This window comes from Poeciliopsis prolifica, unplaced genomic scaffold, assembly GCF_027474105.1.
Source record: "Poeciliopsis prolifica strain line A6 unplaced genomic scaffold, Auburn_PproV2 SCAFFOLD332, whole genome shotgun sequence".
Lineage (NCBI taxonomy): Eukaryota > Metazoa > Chordata > Actinopteri > Cyprinodontiformes > Poeciliidae > Poeciliopsis > Poeciliopsis prolifica.
The window spans coordinates 19,063-39,895 of record NW_026562707.1 but is presented as its reverse complement, the minus strand read 5'-3'; the positions used below and the strand labels follow the sequence as shown (position 1 = coordinate 39,895).

Sequence of the window (20,833 nt, the reverse complement as noted above, 5' to 3'; positions counted from 1 at the left end):
AAAATTAGTATTTTTCAAAAAACATATTAAAGTAAGAAGACAAAAGTCTGCTGTAAAAAAACAGCTATATATAAAAATTTGTAACTCACACACTGAAATAGTTGGATGAATAACTTACAAATGTTAGCTTATTTTTTAGATACGTAGCTTCCAGTTAAACACAAACTGGATAGGGTTTAAGCAGACATGCCTGATGAATGCATGTCATCAGGCAAAGGATTGTTATAAAAATAAATGTCTACCTTTTCAAAACTGAACCACAACTTCTGCACAACTTTCCAAGAAAGCAGAGTAATAAAACTTTTCCATTTTGGCTGACAATATATTTATATGAGTGTAAGAAAGAAAAGTGTGTTTTTATAAGCAAGATACAAATGAATTGTTCACTGACAGTAAACATAACTAGCTTACAAACAGATAATATCAGTAAAAATAACACTGTAATTGTCAAAAGCAATGCTTCCAAAGCAGAGCAGCAAGCCATAGCAACCATGAGACATGAGACTGAGATTGCTTTACAATAATAACAAAGGGGAAAACATAAAATCTATAGTGAGGGATCTCTGTAGTAATTCCAAGCTAACATCTTCTGGCAGTATTTGCAGATATATGCACAACAACCAGAGAGGCATACGTTGGAGTTTGATGAACTCTGGGAAATTGACTTTCACAAGATGCACATCAGCCAGACACAGAAAAAAGACAATCCATTCCTCATGATAAGTAACAGCAACGTGTTTATCCATGATGCAGCGAGAAGACAGGAAAACAACCAAAAGTTAGAGCCACAAACCAACTTTAGCCGCCTCACCTAAACGTCAGTAAACAACAGGAGTCCTCTGCAGCTGATTTTCTGGCTGCTCTGCAATTCTATGATTTTTTTTTTAGACAGCAATATTATCCAGAATTTAAAAGTTTTAGAAACTTGTTAAAGTATTTGTTTGTGACCACAGTAATGATTTCTGTAGAATATGAGTGAAGTACTCTGCTGTATCATTGCTGACTTTCTGAAGACCAGGTTAATATTCAAAGATCTGAAGCAAAACTCAAACTTCTCCAGTAGAAACTGAAACATGTGACAAAAACCCACAAATACTTCAATAAAGAAAAATGAAAAATCACAGTAGAAAATATTGTTATCAGATTTTTGTAGAATCCCAAGTGTGCCAAAAGCAAATGCTAAAACATCGGAGATGTAGGAGATGAGGGTATGTTAAAGGTGAAAAGAAACTGGAAATAATAATAATAATAATAATAATAATAATACAATTATTTCAGAAAAAAAAAATCTCGGAATTCTTTTGAACATACAAATACAGGAAATTGCAAAAAAACTCAAATACTTAAATAAAAATCTCCTGTTTAATAATTTAATGGATTAATGAGCCAAAAAAGCCAATTAGTATAAAACAAATATTGCCCTAAAAATGAACTACTTTAGAGCACACCAATTCAAAACTCTTTCTGAAGTGAATTTCAGGACCAAAGACAGAGAAACAAAGGAACCAAAGACACACAAGCAGCGGACTATTCATAAAAAATGGCCTAAGAATAAAAAGGGAAAATAAGAAATCAATAAAAGAGCATGTGTAAGACTTGAATGCAAAATCGCACCTTGCTTAGAAAAAGAAACCACGTGAAAAAAAAAAAAAATGAAACTTCAAAAGTTATATCCAAAAATCAATATCAAACTCAATCATGACCATGTACTTCCCTCATGTTCATAAGTGGAAATTAAGAAAAGAAAGAGGTTTCTAAAATAACATCATGTACACAAACACATTAAAATAATTTATAACAAACACAAAATGAGTTTCATTAAGTAAAATGAGTAGTGATAGAATACAAAAAGATATAAATATGCATACCTCTGGGGAATCATCACATACTCCAAACATATCAGCAAATTTAGTTGGACTTTTCTTCAAGGTCTGGTCAGCAGGCAGCGTGTTGTCATTGTAAGATGATACAAACTTAAAGTCACTGGTTCTAGATCCTGTTGTCAGGTAGGCATCATAATTGTAGGTGCTGCGTAAAGTTCCTGTTCCATCAACATCTGCATAATTAGGAGGAAGATAAGCTCCTGGAATGGCTACTGCTCCATCAAACAACAGTCTGGGTTTTCTTCTACGACAAAACCTCACCCAGGATGATGATGATGAAGGTCAGAAAGAAGGTGGAGACAGAAACCAGAGCAATGATCAGATAAGAGGTCAGCTTGGAGTTCTTCTCCTCATAAGAAATGTCTTTCAGTTCTGGAACTTCAGCCAAGTTATCAGAAATCAGTAAATACATTGAACAGGTGCAGACAGAGAGGGCTGTCCATTATCTTTCACTGCAACAATCAGGTTCTGTTTCATGCTGTCAGATTCTGAAATGTCCCGCTGGGTCCTGATTTCTCCACTGTGCAGATCAATACTGAAAAGTCCAGGATCTGTGGCTTTGACTATATGATAGGACAGCCAGGCGTTCTGTCCAGAGTCTGCGTCCACTGCTATCACTTTGGACACCAGAGACCCTCCATGTGCAGCTTTAGGGACCAGCTCAGTCATGAAGGAGCTGCCCTCTGGTGCTGGATACAGTATCTGAGGAGAGTTGTCATTCACATCAGATATGAACACACTGGCAGTCACGTTGCTGCTGAGAGGAGGAGAACCATTGTCTCTGGCCATCACTTGGACTTTGAAACTCCTGAACTGTTCATAGTCAAATGACCTCACAGCGTGGATCACTCCTGTGTCTCCATTAACAGATAGATAGGAGGACACCGAGGCACCGTTCACCTCACCAGGTAACAGAGAATAAATCACTGTACCGTTTTGTCTCCAGTCAGGATCTTGAGCAGAAACAGTACATAAAGAGGAGCCAGGTTTGTTATTTTCACTAACATATGCGCTGTAGGACTGTTCCTCAAACACAGGAGGGTTGTCATTGATGTCAGCTACAGACAACTGAATAGTTTTAGAGGAGGATAGAGGTGGAGAGCCCTCATCAGTGGCAATGATTGTAATGTTGTAATCAGATACTAATTCACGGTCCAGTTGTCCTGTGGTCACTAAAGAATAATAGTTTTTAATAGAAGGAATCAACTTAAAAGGGACATTTTCCTGGATGGAGCAGCGAACCTGCCGGTTATTCTCAGAGTCTCTGTCCTGTACATTAATGATTCCCACCTCTGTACCAGATGGAGTGTCTTCTGGTATTTGATTGGTCAGTGATTTCAGACTAACTATAGGGGCGTTGTCATTCACATCAGTTATAGAAATTATAACCTTAGCATAAGATGACAAGCCTAGACCATCTTTTGCTTTAACGCGTATTTCATATGATGTTGTAACTTCATAGTCTACAGTATCCATTACACGTATTTCCCCTTTCTTACTACCAATACTGAATATTTTCATAACTTCGTCAGTAACATGTCCAAAATCATAAGTCACATCTCCATTCACTCCCTCATCTGCATCAGTTGCGCTCACTGTTATCACTACAGTACCTATAGGAGAGTTTTCAGGCAGACTGGCTTTATAAACGGCCTGGCTAAACACTGGGGCGTTATCATTAGCATCCAGTACAGTTACATGTATGACCACTGTACCTGATCTCTGAGGAGATCCGCCATCTAGAGCTGAAAGGAGTAAATTCATTTCCTTTTGTTTTTCTCGATCAAGCTCTTTATCTAAAACAAGCTCCACTGTGTTTCCATTTGCAGCCAGAATGAAATGTTCGTTCTTTTCTAGGCTATACTGCTGAACTGAATTTTGTCCTACATCCGCGTCGTGCGCCTCCTCGATCACAAAGTGAGCTCCCCTTGCTGCCGATTCACGAATTTCTAAGTCTATTTTTACATCTTTAAATACCGGTGAGTTATCATTGATATCTTGAATATGAAGGCTAATTCGATGCAGCTCCAGAGGATCCTCCAAAACGAGCTCCTGTTTTAGGACACATGAAGCCTTTTTGCCACAAAGGCCTTCACGATCAATCCTCTCTGTCACCATCAGCGCTCCGTTTCTCAGGTTGATGTCACAGTAACGTTTATCACTCCCTTCGGTGTCAATTCGGGCTCTTCTGGTGGACAGCGCTCCAGTCTGCAGCCCGAGATCCTTGGCGATATTTCCAATAACTGATCCTCGCTTCATCTCCTCCAGGAAAGAATAACTCTGTTCTCCATGCGCGACGTGCAGAAGAAAAAAAGAGACGCAAACCAGCGACGGAAAGATTTCCATTGTTAAACCCGTTTTCAAATGTTAGTTCTGAAAGGGTTTATGTCGTAGTTCCTCAAATATGACCGAATGACATTAAATGACGAAATGCGTCAATTCAGCGATCCTGCCTAATAATGTAGAGCAGCTCCACGGCGCAAATCCGGGAAGTTAACAAAGGAAGGAGGGATGATGATATTTTAGGCTAGTATATAGCGACATCTTGAGCTCAGTGCAGCAACATTATTCGCCTGTAATCAATGCAAAAACATCAACCTGACAAATAGTGTTGTTTAAAAATGTTGAACTATATTCAATTTAGATTTTCAAAAATCAATTCAAATCAGATATTTGAGTTTAATAACCATGATAAATCCATCAATCAATACCACGAACACCAACACACTGCGTCATAATGCATTCTATCTTTTCTCCGCAAATGACCATGACGCTAAGAAATCTATTACCGTCATTATAAGAAGGCTTCAGGTGTGGACAGCAAAATATTAATAATATTAATAACAACAAACAACAAAACAATAATAATAATAATAATAATAATAACACAGGAAACTTGTTATTCGAGTCTTATGCCAGTTAAATTCGCTTTTCAAGAGACATAAAAACAACCATACTACTTTTTTTTTTTTTAAATCAGACATAATTATTTTATGTTCAAAATTTCAGGTAAATGCTACTATTAAATTCAAGTAGACAAAGATAAGGTTTAACTTCTATAAATGTAAACAACAGAGGCGTAAACACCCCTATAACTATATCTCAGCACCTCTGAATAGGATCGCCTCCCATCCCGTAAAATTTGGAGTCGTCCCATAAGACGCACATCATCAGGTGAAGAATTCCCGTGAGGAAGGATACTGTGTGTATCGATCGTCGTGGCGCAGTGTGCTGCTGTGTAATAGACAGAATGGATCAGGAGAGGAACTGCAGGACCGACGGAGGAACAAGGAAGGAGGCGACTCGATACTAAAACTGATGGAGGAACAGAGAAGCGGAGGCACAGGCACCTCTGTGGATCCAAGATCCACAGAGGTATGTCACGCTCATTTGGTAAGATGCCTTTTCAAGCTGTTTCTAGCAACAGAAAAAGGTTTTGTTAAAAAACTGTCCCTCTTCTTCTGGTGCTTTTCAATTTGGCTTAAAAGACACATCACAATTGCTCTGTCAACAACCTTATGCTCCATGAACCCCAGAGCCCATCCGGCAGAACATCCGAAAGTTTTAGTTAGGTCTCTGAAAACCTTTTTTGCAGGCTAGGGACCCAGAATTTCCGCCGGATGGCCCTCGATGTCAGCGCAGATGTTGTTAATCATACGCTTCTGTACCTCCATCAGGGAATAAAAACAACAGCGTGTCTTTGACTCTGTGATGCCAAGACACAGCAACGAGTTGACAAACAGTTGGACTGTGTCCTTTCTCTGCTCCTCGAAAGACGTCCTCAGTTCTTTGGTGTTTCTCCCCACTGTCATCAGTTCGTGGACGATAATGATAACAGCTCACACCAAAGAACTGAGCCCTAAACCCAGCTTCAGGATCGACACGATATCTTCATCATGGACAGGAGACGTGACCTCAGATAATTACATGCTTCCAGAAGAGCATGTCAAGTACTTCAGCACAGTCTCCATGGATGATCTCGTCCACTTCCATTGCCCGGGCAAAGGCCTGAGAGACCTGGTTTCCAAACATGGCTTTTAAATCGCCATATCCGTAGTTCAGGTTCTCAGAAACGTCCTTCACAAAATCAGAGAAAACCTCCGTCAGATATCTCAAAAGGAATCTCGTCCTCTCCTTGATGCTCTTATCCAGGTCCAAAATTTCAAAATCCAGTTAGTCCTCCTCCTGAATTTAATAAATATATTCACCGATGGGAGGCATGGTGTGGCCATCGACTAAAAACCACAAATCTCGTCAAAGTAAATCCATTGCTGCTGTCTTGCACTGAACTCGATCCCGACTCCTCTAGAACTACCTTGGAACGTAGCAGAATGTTACCAACTGGAGTTATTTATACCCCGTGTTGCACAACAAAGCAGTATGTGACATCACAACATATGACATCTCAGCACAAGAATACACCCAGCGCTGTGACGTAATAGTCTTACAAATTAAATCTTTTGACAATCTCTGCTACCTCGGCACTTTCTCATAATGTACCTCTTCTTTCAGTAACGACTAATCTAATGCGTTACTATTTCAAATGCAGTAATCAGATTAAAGTTACTCATCCAAGTCACTGTTCATTACAATTTTCTTTTGTAATGTCATTTTATTTCCTCTATATGCCTTGAGGAGCGACTGCCGTTTCTATGCAACAGTTGTCAGCAGCAACAGAAACGTAAACAATGGAGGGAGGAGAGAGATGCACATTTTGTTGCTGGACAGTCGAAAACTCCTTTGAGTTTCTGTTAAGTCCGATTATTTTACGTGACTTCAGGCTTGTTTATTTATTTATCTATTTATTTATTATTTTTAAGTTGTGGGCTATGCTTTTTATGGGCTTGTTTTTTAAAGACATAAAGACAATTACAAAGTCAGCCTTCTATCACCTGAAGAACATCTCCAGGATTAGAGGACTAATGTTTCAGCCAGATCTAGAGAAACTCATTCATGCGTTTATCTTTAGTCGCATTGATTATTGTAACAGCGTCTTCACAGGCCTGTCCAACAAATCAATCAAACAGCTGCAACTGATCCAGAACGCTGCTGCTCGCGTTCTCACTAAAACCAGGAAGATGGAGCACATAACACCAGTTTTAAAGTCCCTCCACTGACTCCCTGTAGCTCAAAGAATAGATTTTAAAATACTGTTGTTAGTTTATAAATCAATAAACGGTTTAGCACCACAATATATCAAAGATCTGCTGTTGTTGTATCAACCTTCCAGACCTCTCAGGTCTTCTGGTTCTGGACTGCTTTGCATCCCCAGAACCAGAACCAGGAGAGGAGAAGCAGCTTTCAGCATCTATGCACCAAAACTTTGGAACAAACTTCCAGACAACTGTAAAACAGCGGAAACCCTGACTTCTTTTAAATCGCAATTAAAAATGCACCTGTTTAGAATTGTTTTTGAAATGTAATATGTAACAATGTATTGTTTATTCCATGATGCATGACTTTGTGTTCTTGTGTTTATGATGTAAAGCACTTTGAAATGCCTTACTGAAATGTGCTATACAAATAAAATTTGATTGATTGATTGATTAAACATGAAGTTGCTCATTTGGGCCTGGAGATAAGCAGAGACACATAATGAGACCCGGATGTTGTCTGATATCCAGGTAGTTTGAGTCAGGCTCTCCCTGTTCATCTTTTCTCTGATGAACAGGGAAATGTTCATCTGTCTCTCTTTGTTAATGTCAAGCAGTGGCGTAGCTAGCTCTGTTTTAGGGATGCTTTAGCACCCCTGAATTGAAATGCCACCCATCCCGTTAAATACGGAGACGTCCCATATTTGGCCCTTAAATGTGCGTCCCGTATTGAACCAATATATAACTGTCTCATAGACACGCCTATAACAAACACATCAACACTAAGTTTGACAATAATGGACAAAATAGAGAAAATATTAAGAGCCAAAGGATCCCTGAACGCTACGGACCGACGCTGAACGTCACGGTTGCCTAGAGACGGACAGAACGCAGTCGCGTTGAGCTGCTATCAACCCACGTCTTTTTAAAACGTCCTCCACCTGATTCCATGTCGGTAGGAGAAAAAACGCTTTAAAAAAACAGACGTGAGTGAAAAGACGCACATTATCAGCAATCCATTCTTCACTACAGCAATATGGCTTCCTGTTATCCATATTGCAGTAAGAATTCAAGACAATGACCAAAAGGAAAGGGTCACAAGGCAACTTAAACTACCTCCTGAAACCAAATGAAAAAATGGTCCCTTAGAATCATGAACACTGAAATACTTAAATTAAATGCTTATGTATAATGAACACAAACATTAATAAGCTAATAAATCCAAACAAAACAGTAAATATAATACTGAAAACAAATTACTTTATAACACACAATTTCAGAAGTCTTCATGACGTGGATTTCAGGACCAAGGATAGAGAAAGAAACAGAAGCTGTGATTCCTTTCATAAAAAGCAAGAGGAGAAGTAGAAAATAAGAAATATGAAGAAATTTGTAAGATTTGAGTCAAAAATCATGAATATAGAAGAAGAAAATACCTCAAACCTTCTTTGAAAGTGAATGAAAAATAAACACGAGAAAAGGTCTGGCTTGAGAGGAGAAAGCATTTGACAGTGATCTTTCTTTATAACTAATGACTGAAAGCTGAAGTTCTGAAACATTATGCAAAACATGAATATGACAACAATAAAAATGAGAAAATAGCACCATAGTTTTACTTCTAATTAATCATCTAAAGATGAGCATGTTTCCTCTGGTCGTAGGGATTAAAAAACAGAAACGAAAAACTGATGCAAAAAAGAAACGCAAAGGTTCTCACAGATACAGCATCATATAACTTCTCATTCATAACAGCAGCAAGAAGAGAAGAACAAAATACAACACCCTTTGAGTGGCTTCCAATGAAAGACTAAAATTTTACGTTTACACAATAAATCTACAAGACACTACAAAATAATATGCAAAAGAACTTTAGTTTAATAAAATTATAGACATTATTCAGAACTGAAGTCCAAAAAGCAATATTAAATTCAATCATAAAAATAACAAATGTAAACTTGTATAAAATGCATCTGATATGGTATGGAGAGTTCAAGAATAGAGTATAAACCATGAAATACCTTCGCAAACATTAAAATATTCTAAATAACTTACAATAAATACAAAATGAGTTTCATGAAGTAAAAAAAGTGGTGATCGATTCCAAAAAGATTTATAGATTCATACCTCTGGGGAATCATCACAGACTCCAAACACATCAGCAAAATCTGTTGGACTTTTCTTCAAGGTCTGGTCAGCAGGCAGCGTGTTGTCATTGTAAGATGATACAAACTTAAAGTCACTGGTTCTGGATCCTGTTGTCAGGTAGGCATCATAATTGTAGGTGCTGCGTAAAGTTCCTGTACCGTCAACATCTGCATAATTTGGAGGAAGATAAGCTCCTGGAATGGCTACTGCTCCATCAAACAATAGTCTGGGTTTTCTCCTGCGACAAAACCTCACACCAAGGATGATGATGATGAAGGTCAGAAAGAAAGTGGACACAGAAACCAGAGCAAAGATCAGGTAAGAGGTCAACTTGGAGTTTTTCTCCTCATAAGAAATATCTTTCAGTTCTGGCACTTCAGCCAAGTTATCAGAAATCAGTAAATACATTGAACAGGTGGCAGACAGAGAGGGCTGTCCATCTTTCACTGCAACAATCAGGTTCTGTTTCATGCTGTCAGATTCTGAAATGTCCCGCTGGGTCCTGATTTCTCCACTGTGGAGATCAATACTGAAAAGTCCAGGATCTGTGGCTTTGACTATATGATAGGACAGCCAGGCGTTCTGTCCAGAGTCTGCGTCCACTGCTATCACTTTGGACACCAGAGACCCTCCATGTGCAGCTTTAGGGACCAGCTCAGTCATGAAGGAGCTGCCCTCTGGTGCTGGATACAGTATCTGAGGAGAGTTGTCATTCACATCAGATATGAACACACTGACAGTCACGTTGCTGCTGAGAGGAGGAGAACCATTGTCTCTGGCCATCACTTGGACTTTGAAACTCCTGAACTGTTCATAGTCAAATGACCTCACAGCGTGGATCACTCCTGTGTCTCCATTAACAGATAGATAGGAGGACACCGAGGCACCGTTCACCCTCACCAGGTAACAGAGAATAAATCACTGTACCGTTTTTTCTCCAGTCAGGATCTCGAGCAGAAACAATACATAAAGAGGACCCAGGTTTGTTATTTTCACTAACATATGCGCTGTAGGACTGTTCCTCAAACACAGGAGGGTTGTCATTGATGTCACTACAGACAACTGAATAGTTTTTAGAGGAGGACAGAGGTGGAGAGCCCTCATCAGTTGCAATGATTGTAATGTTGTAATCAGATAATGATTCACGGTCTAGTTGTCCTGTAGTCACTAGAGAATAATAGTTTTTAATGGAAGGAATCAACTTAAAAGGGACATTTTGCTGAATGTAGCAGCGGACATTTTGACTGTTATCTGAATCTACATCCTGTACATTAATGATGCCCACCTCTGTGCCAGGAGACACATTTTCAGGTACTGGGTCTGCTAGAGACTTTATATAAATAACAGGTGAATTGTCATTTACATCGGTGACATGTACAGTCACTTTAGTGTAAGATGACAATCCCAAGCCATCTTTCGCTTTAATGCGCAGGTCATAAGTTGCAACCGATTCAAAATCTATCTCGCTAATGAGTTTTAATTCTCCTGTCTTAGGATCAAGGCCAAAAACTTTCTTTACTTTTTTCTGAAACATGTCCAAAATCATAAGTCACATCTCCATTCACTCCCTCATCTGCATCAGTTGCGCTCACTGTTATCACTACAGTACCTATAGGAGAGTTTTCAGGCAGACTGGCTTTATAAACGGCCTGGCTAAACACTGGGGCGTTATCATTAGCATCCAGTACAGTTACATGTATGACCACTGTACCTGATCTCTGAGGAGATCCGCCATCTAGAGCTGAAAGGAGTAAATTCATTTCCTTTTGTTTTTCTCGATCAAGCTCCTTATCTAAAACAAGCTCCACTGTGTTTCCATTAGCAGCCAGAATGAAATTTTCGTTTTTTTCAAGTCTGTACTGCTGAACTGAATTTTGTCCTACATCCGCGTCGTGCGCCTCCTCGATTAAAAAACGAGCTCCCTTTGCTGCCGACTCTCGAATTTCAAATGCAAACGACGCTTCGTTAAACTGAGGTGTATTATCATTAATGTCTTGAACATGCAGACTGAAAGGATGCAATTCCAGAGGGTTCTCCAGCACGATTTCGCGTTTTATTACACAAGACAATCGTTCTCCACACAGCTCCTCTCGGTCAATCCTGTCGGAAACAGTTAAATCCCCTGTGCTTCTATTGATATCACAATATCGCTTCCGATTCCCTGCCGCATCAACACGAGCATTCCGTAGTGACAATTTACCCACGTCCAGGTTCAGATCCTTCGCTACATTTCCAATGGCATATCCACGTTTCACTTCCTCCTGCACCGAATAGCTCACGTCTCCATTCACTCCGATCCAGAACAAAAAGAGGAGACACACAATCCGATGCTCCATTGTGGCACATAGGAAATGTTTTCAAAACACAACAGGGACCCTTGGTTATATTCCACAAAAAAAATCAGTGGTAGAAACAGCAACGCACAAAAACAGAAGTAATTCGAGCGCTTCTCGATCTGTCTGGATGCGCAGATTGAATTGTGAAGCTTTCTTTACATCTAAAACGGCGCGGGGAGGGAAGAAGAGCCTTCTCATAGACAGGCAAATAGTGACACCTTGAGAAAAAGGAAGAAACAGCACTTTTACACTGTTCTCAGTATAAAAGTCTGCCTTCGAATAAATAATTTCTTCTTTAGTATAATTCGTCCTCTCAGCGTTCTTAACGGCAAAACAACGCTGCAGAAACCTTTCTTTAAAGCAATAAAAACTCCGAATAATGTCTGACTTTCACTTTATAGGTTTGATGAGTGCTAAAATCATACAAACATAAATCTGTACGGTTTATGTGTACGGAAAGTCAGACAGACAAAATGCACGGAGTTTGACGGATTATGGTCAACCTGACCGTCATTAAAAAGTTCCAAAATAAAAAACTTTTTGTTCTTAGTAATCTATATAGTGTCTATAAGAATAATCATTAATGCAGTCATGTCATTGTTAGTGTGTGTTGTTCATAACCTAAACAAACAAACAAATAAATAAACTACGGTAACTAAACAGTAATCCCTTCATTAATTTAGTTGGTAATACAAACATGTCCAAATAACAGATTTGCTTTGTTATTTACAGATTTATAATCATATCTCATTAAGTACAACTTAAGTAGACTCTGTTTAAAGATGAGTATCCTGGTATTATGTTTGTAATACTGTTACAAAGAAATCAGATGAAAGAGAGTACATGGAAGTCACTTAAAAATTTCTGACCGCAAGATAGAGCAAAACCTGATATTGGACATGTATTTAAAGATAAAAGCAAGCAAGTACTATTGTTGGACTTCCAAAATTGCTGTCAGTGTGAGAAGCTAAATACTAACAGCGTTTTTATTTATTTTACCGTTATGCCTGAAGATTTCAAATCCTTAAAAGAAAACATTAGATAACTGCAAACACCTCGATATGAAGTCAAACTTGAAAAAATTAGATATTGCAAGAAAAATTCCAACGACAAAACAGAAGAAGTATTACTATGTCAGACAGGTGCCTACCTCAGGAGAAATGTCACAGCTGCCAAACACATCAGCAAACTCTGATGGACTTTTCTTCAAGGTCTGGTCAGCAGGCAGCGTGTTGTCATTGTAAGATGACACAAAATTAAAGTCACTGGTTCTGGATCCTGTTGTCAGGTAGGCATCATAATTGTAGGTGCTGCGTAAAGTTCCTGTTCCGTCAACATCTGAGTAATTTGGAGGGAGATAAGCTCCTGGAATCGCTACTGCTCCATCAAACAACAGTCTGGGTTTTCTCCTGCGACAAAACCTCACACCCAGGATGATGATGATGAAGGTCAGAAAGAAGGTGGACACAGAAACCAGGCAATGATCAGATAAGAGGTCAGTTTGGAGTTCTTCTCATCATAAGAAATGTCTTTCAGTTCTGGCACTTCAGCCAAGTTATCAGAAATCAGTAAATACATTGAACAGGTGGCAGACAGAGAGGGCTGTCCATTATCTTTCACTGCAACAATCAGGTTCTGTTTCATGCTGTCAGATTCTGAAATGTCCCGCTGGGTCCTGATTTCTCACTGTGCAGATCAATAGTGAAAAGTCCAGGATCTGTGGCTTTGACTATATGATAGGACAGCCAGGCGTTCTGTCCAGAGTCTGCGTCCACTGCTATCACTTTGGACACCAGAGACCCTCCATGTGCAGCTTTAGGACCAGCTCAGTCATGAAGGAGCTGCCCTCTGTGCTGGATACAGTATCTGAGGAGAGTTGTCATTCACATCAGATATGAACACACTGACAGTCACGTTGCTGCTGAGAGGAGGAGAACCATTGTCTCTGGCCATCACTTGGACTTTGAAACTCCTGAACTGTTCATAGTCAAATGACCTCACAGCGTGGATCACTCCTGTGTCTCCCATTAACAGATAGATAGGAGGACATCGAGGCACCGTTCACCTCACCATGTAACAGAGAATAAATCACTGTACCGTTTTGTCTCCAGTCAGGATCTCGAGCAGAAACAGTACATAAAGAGGAGCCAGGTTTGTTATTTTCACTAACATATGCGCTGTAGGACTGTTCCTCAAACACAGGAGGGTTGTCATTGATGTCAGCTACAGACAATTGAATAGTTTTAGAGGAGGACAGAGGTGGAGAGCCCTCGTCAGTGGCAATGATTGTAATGTTGTAATCAGATACTAATTCACGGTCCAGTTGTCCTGTAGTCACCAGAGAATAATAGTTTTTAATAGAAGGAATCATCTTAAAAGGAACATTTTGCTCTATGGAGCAGCGAACCTGTCGGTTATTGTCAGAGTCTCTGTCCTGTACATTAATGATGCCCACCTCTGTACCAGGAGACGCATTTTCTAGTATGGGGTTGGACAAGGATTTTATATATATTAATGGGACGTTGTCATTCACATCAGTGATGTCAATAATCACTTTAGCTTCTGAAGACAGGCCATAACCATCTTTGGCTTCAACCATCAGTTCATACTTCGATCCCTCTTCATAATCTAATTCACCTGCAACAATTATTTCTCCGGTCTTTTCATTAAGTGAAAATAACTTCTTTGATTTATCAGACAGTCGGCCAAACTCATACGTCACCTCACCGTTAATACCTTCATCTGCGTCTTTTGCGCTTACTCTGATAACTGCGGTATTCAAAGGAGCATTTTCCGGAAAACTGGCCGTGTACACAGCCTCAGTAAACACTGGAGCGTTATCATTAGCGTCGAGCACAGTAACGTGTATGATTACAGTTCCTGATCTCTGCGGAGATCCACCATCTACAGCTGTCAGCAATAATTTGAATTCTTGCTGCTCTTCACGATCTAATTCTTTGTCTAAGACCAGCTCTCCATATTTACTGCCAGCACTGGTTGTTTGAATACTAAACACAAAGTGGGGGTTTTGTTCTAGGGTGTAGCTTTGAACGGCGTTCTGGCCTATATCTGCGTCGTGCGCTGCATTAATGCGATACCTGGCTCCTTTGTCAGCAGACTCGCTGATCTCCAGCTTCACTGTATCTTTTTGAAACACTGGAGAATTATCGTTTATCCTCAACCTGAAGGGACAGCCTATGCAGTTCCAGGGGATGTTCTAAAAGCAGGTCAAATTTCAGAACACAGGTCGGTTTTTGTCCACAGTGCTCCTCTCTGTCTATTCTTCCGGCGACCAATAAGTCTGGTCCTCGGGTCGACTCTGATATACTCCTTCTCGCTTCGTTCCATTTCTACGCGGACTTTACGAGCATCGTTTCCCCGCGATTCCAGGCCCAAATCCCTGGCAACATTTGCGATGACAGACCCGCGCTTCAGCTCCTCTCGAACGGAATATGTCAGTTTCTCCCTGTGTGCAGTGTTCAACAAAAAGGACAAAGAGGAGTCCACAGATCCCGGGGAAACGTAGTCCACGCCATCATCAGACACTAAAATAATGCAGATACGGTTTCAGTCGTGAAGTGTTTTTGATTATGATTTCAGTATTCCTTGGATTTCGCTCCAGCTTCAGAGAAAAAAGACGAAATACCTCCCAGTCGTCATGGTGGATCGTGTGCAAAACATATTCGGGGTTAAACGCGTTGCTGGTCTTTAGTGACACCTTGAGTATAGCTAAAAAATGACAACGCAAGAGACGTGATCATAATTGCAATCTGCATTTTGGAAAGAAAATGATGCCATTCAAATATTGAACCAGTCAAATAAATGCATACTTATTGAAGGATAATCGGACTTTTATTTTGTGTCATTACTGCAAAAGGGTCATCTAAATTCTAAAATGTTTAAAACTGCGTCATTCCCGTCGTTATAACGCAAGAAGTGTTCCCAGTTTTTCTAAATATAATCTGAAATTGCATGTGTTTTTTTTTTGTAGTTAATTGTTATATCACTCTGTGAACATATAAATGCAAACACCTTTCAAGTGAACGTGATCACACGTTTCTTTTCAGTAAAGAGACACCGAATGAGAGAAAAAAAATCATAAGTGGTCATTAGCAGGACGGCTCCGTATTGCAATGAATTACATCCTAATTCCGTCTCACAAATCTTTCCAAGGTTATCATGAAAGACAACACACACGCTAAAAGCGCAAAATGAACTCTCAGGTTTCTTTGTGTGTGTGAGGAGAACGTGAAAACAACAATAACTTGATAAACGTTTTTGAAGTATTAAAAAAATCCAACCATTCAACCTTATCATAATTAACTTATTTTTATTTATTTATAAATTGGAGTTCGTAACATCCAATTATATAATCTAATAAGAAGGCATTGGCAAAGCTTTGATTTAAATGTCTTACGGCATGTTGAATAAGTGGGTTATTCATAGATTTAAACGACTGGTGCGGCAGTCAATTTCAGCACCCGGGACAGAGACATAGAAAAAGCTGGTGTCTCATTTGGAGAAAGCGGGGAAACCTGTGAGCCAGTAAGTTCCGTTGTTGTAATACAGAGCAGTGACTTCATGTCTTGAGTTCATTTTGAGCTTTTAGCAGTAATCATGGAAAGCGAGCGTTCACGTTATGACAACAAAAACCCCGCATTTGAATGTGAAAACACAGAACACTGACAAACGAGCAAGCTGAAGATGTTTAAAATGATTCCCGAATCATCTTGCCACACGCCCCAACATATGAATCGATGGTTTATAATATATGACAGGTTCATATGAAGGATGTCGCACGAATTCTCACAAACAAGCAACTGGCAATGAACAAGAAAATAAAGTGCTCAAAAATACCTCGACTTTTCAAATATTTTTTAAAAACCAATGAAAAGTTATTCTGTTTTGAAAAGTGAAAAATGAGCATACACTGGTTATAGCTTAGAAAATACAAGTTTGGTGTAAAGAAAAACAACAACAAAAAACTATAACTTATAACTTGACATAATCAACAAAAAAGAGAAAATTGAATTATATACGCATAATAAAGTGGTTAAGTCAGAGAAGTGCAACGAATAAGTACTAGATGTAAGAAAAGTGTGCGGAAAAGAATTACTAAAAAGGCAGGGATTAACCAAATACGAACAAAGGGAATACAAAATGAAAAGGAAAAAAAAGATGAGGAAGTTATATAAATTTGGGTGAAAGAATCTCTGAAAAGAAAACAAAAAAACGTTTGAGAACCCTATAAAAGAGGCAAAGAACTTGAAGTCATTACAGAGGTAAAACGAAACATTTTTTACCTCCGGAAAGTCCATGTTGTCTCCGAACACATCGGCAAACTCTGTTGGACTTTTCTTCAAGGTCTGGTCAGCAGGCAGCGTGTTGTCATTGTAAGATGATACAAACTTAAAGTCACTGGTTCTGGATCCTGTTGTCAGGTAGGCATCATAATTGTAGGTGCTGCGTAAAGTTCCTGTTCCATCAACATCTGAGTAATTAGGAGGAAGATAAGCTCCTGGAATAGCTACTGCTCCATCAAACAACAGTCTGGGTTTTCTTCTACGACAAAATCTCACACCAAGGATGATGATGATGAAGGTCAGAAAGAAGGTGGACACAGAAACCAGAGCAATGATCAGATAAGAGGTCAGCTTGGAGTTTTTCTCATCATAAGAAATATCTTTCAGTTCTGGCACTTCAGCCAAGTTATCAGAAATCAGTAAATACATTGAACAGGTGGCAGACAGAGAGGGCTGTCCATTATCTTTCACTGCAACAATCAGGTTCTGTTTTCATGCTGTCAGATTCTGAAATGTCCCGCTGGGTCCTGATTTCTCCACTGTGTAGATCAATACTGAAAAGTCCAGGATCTGTGGCTTTGACTATATGATAGGACAGCCAGGCGTTCTGTCCAGAGTCTGCGTCCACTGCTATCACTTTGGACACCAGAGACCCTCCATGTGCAGCTTTAGGGACCAGCTCAGTCATGAAGGAGCTGCCCTCTGGTGCTGGATACAGTATCTGAGGAGAGTTGTCATTCACATCAGATATGAACACACTGACAGTCACGTTGCTGCTGAGAGGAGGAGAACCATTGTCTCTGGCCATCACTTGGACTTTGAAACTCCTGAACTGTTCATAGTCAAATGACCTCACAGCGTGGATCACTCCTGTGTCTCCATTAACAGATAGATAGGAGGCCACCGAGGCACCGTTCACCTCACCAGGTAACAGAGAATAAATCACTGTACCGTTTTGTCTCCAGTCAGGATCTCGAGCAGAAACAGTACATAAAGAGGAGCCAGGTTTGTTATTTTCACTAACATATGCGCTGTAGGACTGTTCCTCAAACACAGGAGGGTTGTCATTGATGTCAGCTACAGACAACTGAATAGTTTTAGAGGAGAACAGAGGTGGAGAGCCCTCATCAGTGGCAATGATTGTAATGTTGTAATCAGATACTAATTCACGGTCCAGTTGTCCTGTAGTCACCAGAGAATAATAGTTTTTAATTGAGGGAATCAACTTAAAAGGGACATTTTCCTGGATGGAGCATCGAACCTGTTGATTATTCTCAGAGTCTCTGTCCTGTACATTAATGATCCCCACCTCTGTACCGGATGGAGTGTCTTCTGGTATTTGATTGGTCAGTGATTTCAGACTAACTAAAGGGGCGTTGTCATTCACATCAGTTATAGAAATGATAACCTGAGCATAAGATGATAAGCCTAGACCATCTTTTGCTTTAACGCGTATTTCATATGATGTTGTAACTTCATAGTCTACAGTATCCATTACACGTATTTCCCCTTTCTTACTATCAATACTGAATATTTTCATAACTTCGTCAGTAACATGTCCAAAATCATAAGTCACATCTCCATTTACTCCCTCATCTGCATCAGTTGCGCTCACTGTTATCACTACAGTACCTATAGGAGAGTTTTCAGGCAGACTGGCTTTATAAACGGCCTGGCTAAACACTGGGGCGTTATCATTAGCATCCAGTACAGTTACATGTATGACCACTGTACCTGATCTCTGAGGAGATCCGCCATCTAGAGCTGAAAGGAGTAAATTCATTTCCTTTTGTTTTTCTCTATCAAGCTCTTTATCTAAAACAAGCTCCACTGTGTTTCCATTAGCAGCCAGAATAAAATGTTCGTTCTTTTCTAGGCTATACTGCTGAACTGAATTTTGTCCTACATCCGCGTCGTGCGCCTCCTCGACTAAAAACCGCGCTCCCCTGACTGCCGATTCATGAATTTCTAAGTCTATTTTTACATCTTTAAATACCGGTGAGTTATCATTGATATCTTGAATATGAAGGCTAATTCGATGCAGCTCCAGAGGATCCTCCAAAACGAGCTCCTGTTTTTAGGACACATGAAGCCTTTTTGCCACAAAGGCCTTCACGATCAATCCTCTCTGTCACCATCAGCGCTCCGTTTCTCAGGTTTATGTCACAGTAACGTCTATCACTCCCTTCGGTGTCAATTCGGGCTCTTCTAGTGGACAGCGCTCCAGTCTGCAGCCCGAGATCCTTGGCGATATTTCCAATAACTGATCCTCGCTTCATCTCCTCCAGGAAAGAATAACTCTGTTCTCCATGCGCGACGTGCAGAAGAAAAAAAGAGACGCAAACCAGCGACGGAAAGATTTCCATTGTTAAACCCGTTTTCAAATGTTAGTTCTGAAAGGGTTTATGTCGTAGTTCCTCAAATATGACCGGATGACATTAAATGACGAAATGCGTCAATTCAGCGATCCTGCCTAATAATGTAGAGCAGCTCCACGGCGCAAATCCGGGAAGTTAACAAAGGAAGGAGGGATGATGATATTTTAGGCTAGTATATAGCGACATCTTGAGCTCAGTGGAGCAACATTATTCGCCTGTAATCAATGCAAAACATTAACCTGACTTTTTCTCTCTCTCTCTTTTTTTTTTGTTTTTTTAAAAAAAATTTTCCTTTTAATACACATGACAAATCAATAAAGGTTTGTCTTGGAAAACCTGCATCTTAATGGGTTTACGTCTCCCCTTACTATGCAAGTGTAGAAATCTTTAAGGTCTTATATTTTAAGCAATGGTTACCATAAAATTCATTAAAGACTTTACAGTTTTTTTAACCTGTTCATACAACTCGTCACAATAAAGTACTGCAAAAATACAAGTAAAATCTAACATATTACCCAGTTCGTAAAGGGAAACTGTACTACAAATGAAAGTTCTTGTTTTGTAGAGTTTAAACAGATGTATTATCATGTAACTCATGCAGGATTGCACAGTTGTATTTACTCTGTTCATAAAGTAGCACCATTAAAATACTGTAATATTGCAAAGTAAAACACAACATGTTATCCAGTAAGTATTGAAAACTACTGTAGGCCAGTATTTTCTCAGATTTTAGACACTGCATGTAACTCTCAAAATTTGTATACTGTTTTCAGTTAACCAGTTCATGAACTAGAAACAATAAAAATGAAAATTTTTCTCAAGGAAAGCACAAAATATTAACCAGTAGAGAAGACAAAAGTCTGCTGTAAAAGGAAGACAGCTACGTATATTTTTAACAGTTTTTATTATGTAACTCACACTGAAGTATGTTGGATGAATAACTTACAAATGTTAGCTTATTTTTTAGATACGTAGCTTCCAGTTAAACACAAACTGGATAGGGTTTAAGCAGACATGCCTGATGAATGCATGTCATCAGGCAAAGGATTGTTTAAAATAAATGTCTACCTTTTCAAAACTGTACCACAACTTCTGCACAACTTCCAAGAAAGCAGAGTAATAAAACTTTTCCATTTAGGCTGACAATATATTTATATGAGTGTAAGAAAGAAAGTGTGTTTTATAAGCAAGATACAAATGAATTGTTCACTGACAGTAAACATAACTAGCTTACAAACAGATAATATCAGTAAAAATAACACTGTAATTGTCAAAAGCAATGCTTCCAAAGCAGAGCAGCAAGCCATAGCAACCATGAGACATGAGACTGAGATTGCTTTACAATAATAACAAAGGGGAAAACATGAAATCTATAGTGAGGGATCTCTGTAGTAATTCCAAGCTAACATCTTCTGGCAGTATTTGCAGATATATGCACAACAACCAGAGAGGCATACGTTGGAGTTTGATGAACTCTGGGGAAATTGACTTTCACAAGATGCACATCAGCCAGAACACAGAAAAAAAGACAATCCATTCCTCATGATAAGTAACAGCAACCTGTTTATCCATGATGCAGCGAGAAGACAGGAAAACAACCAAAAGTTAGAGCCACAAACCAACTTTAGCCGCCTCACCTAAACGTCAGTAAACAACAGGAGTCCTCTGCAGCTGATTTTCTGGCTGCTCTGCAAT

The 20,833-nt window shown here is 39.4% G+C and overlaps 2 protein-coding genes and 1 pseudogene across 2 annotated transcripts; all 3 read right to left on the bottom strand.

The window, feature by feature from the left end:
- Positions 1-1,004: 1,004 nt before the first annotated feature.
- On the bottom strand, positions 1,005-4,539 carry LOC129357891 (protocadherin gamma-A12-like; the record flags this gene model as incomplete). Its single annotated transcript, XM_055026841.1, is given in 4 exon segments — positions 1,005-1,066; positions 1,869-2,142; positions 2,144-2,306; positions 2,309-4,539. Coding segments are annotated over 4 exon segments (2,420 nt in total), but the record flags the coding sequence as incomplete, so codon positions are not given.
- Positions 4,540-9,094: 4,555 nt separating this feature from the next.
- On the bottom strand, positions 9,095-11,719 carry LOC129357895 (protocadherin gamma-A12-like). Its single transcript, XM_055026843.1, is given in 3 exon segments — positions 9,095-10,015; positions 10,017-10,643; positions 10,645-11,719. Coding segments are annotated over 3 exon segments (2,361 nt in total). The 5' UTR covers positions 11,458-11,719.
- Positions 11,720-12,586: 867 nt separating this feature from the next.
- LOC129357890 (protocadherin-23-like) lies at positions 12,587-19,331 on the bottom strand (annotated as a pseudogene).
- Between the last annotated feature and the right edge of the window lie 1,502 nt (positions 19,332-20,833).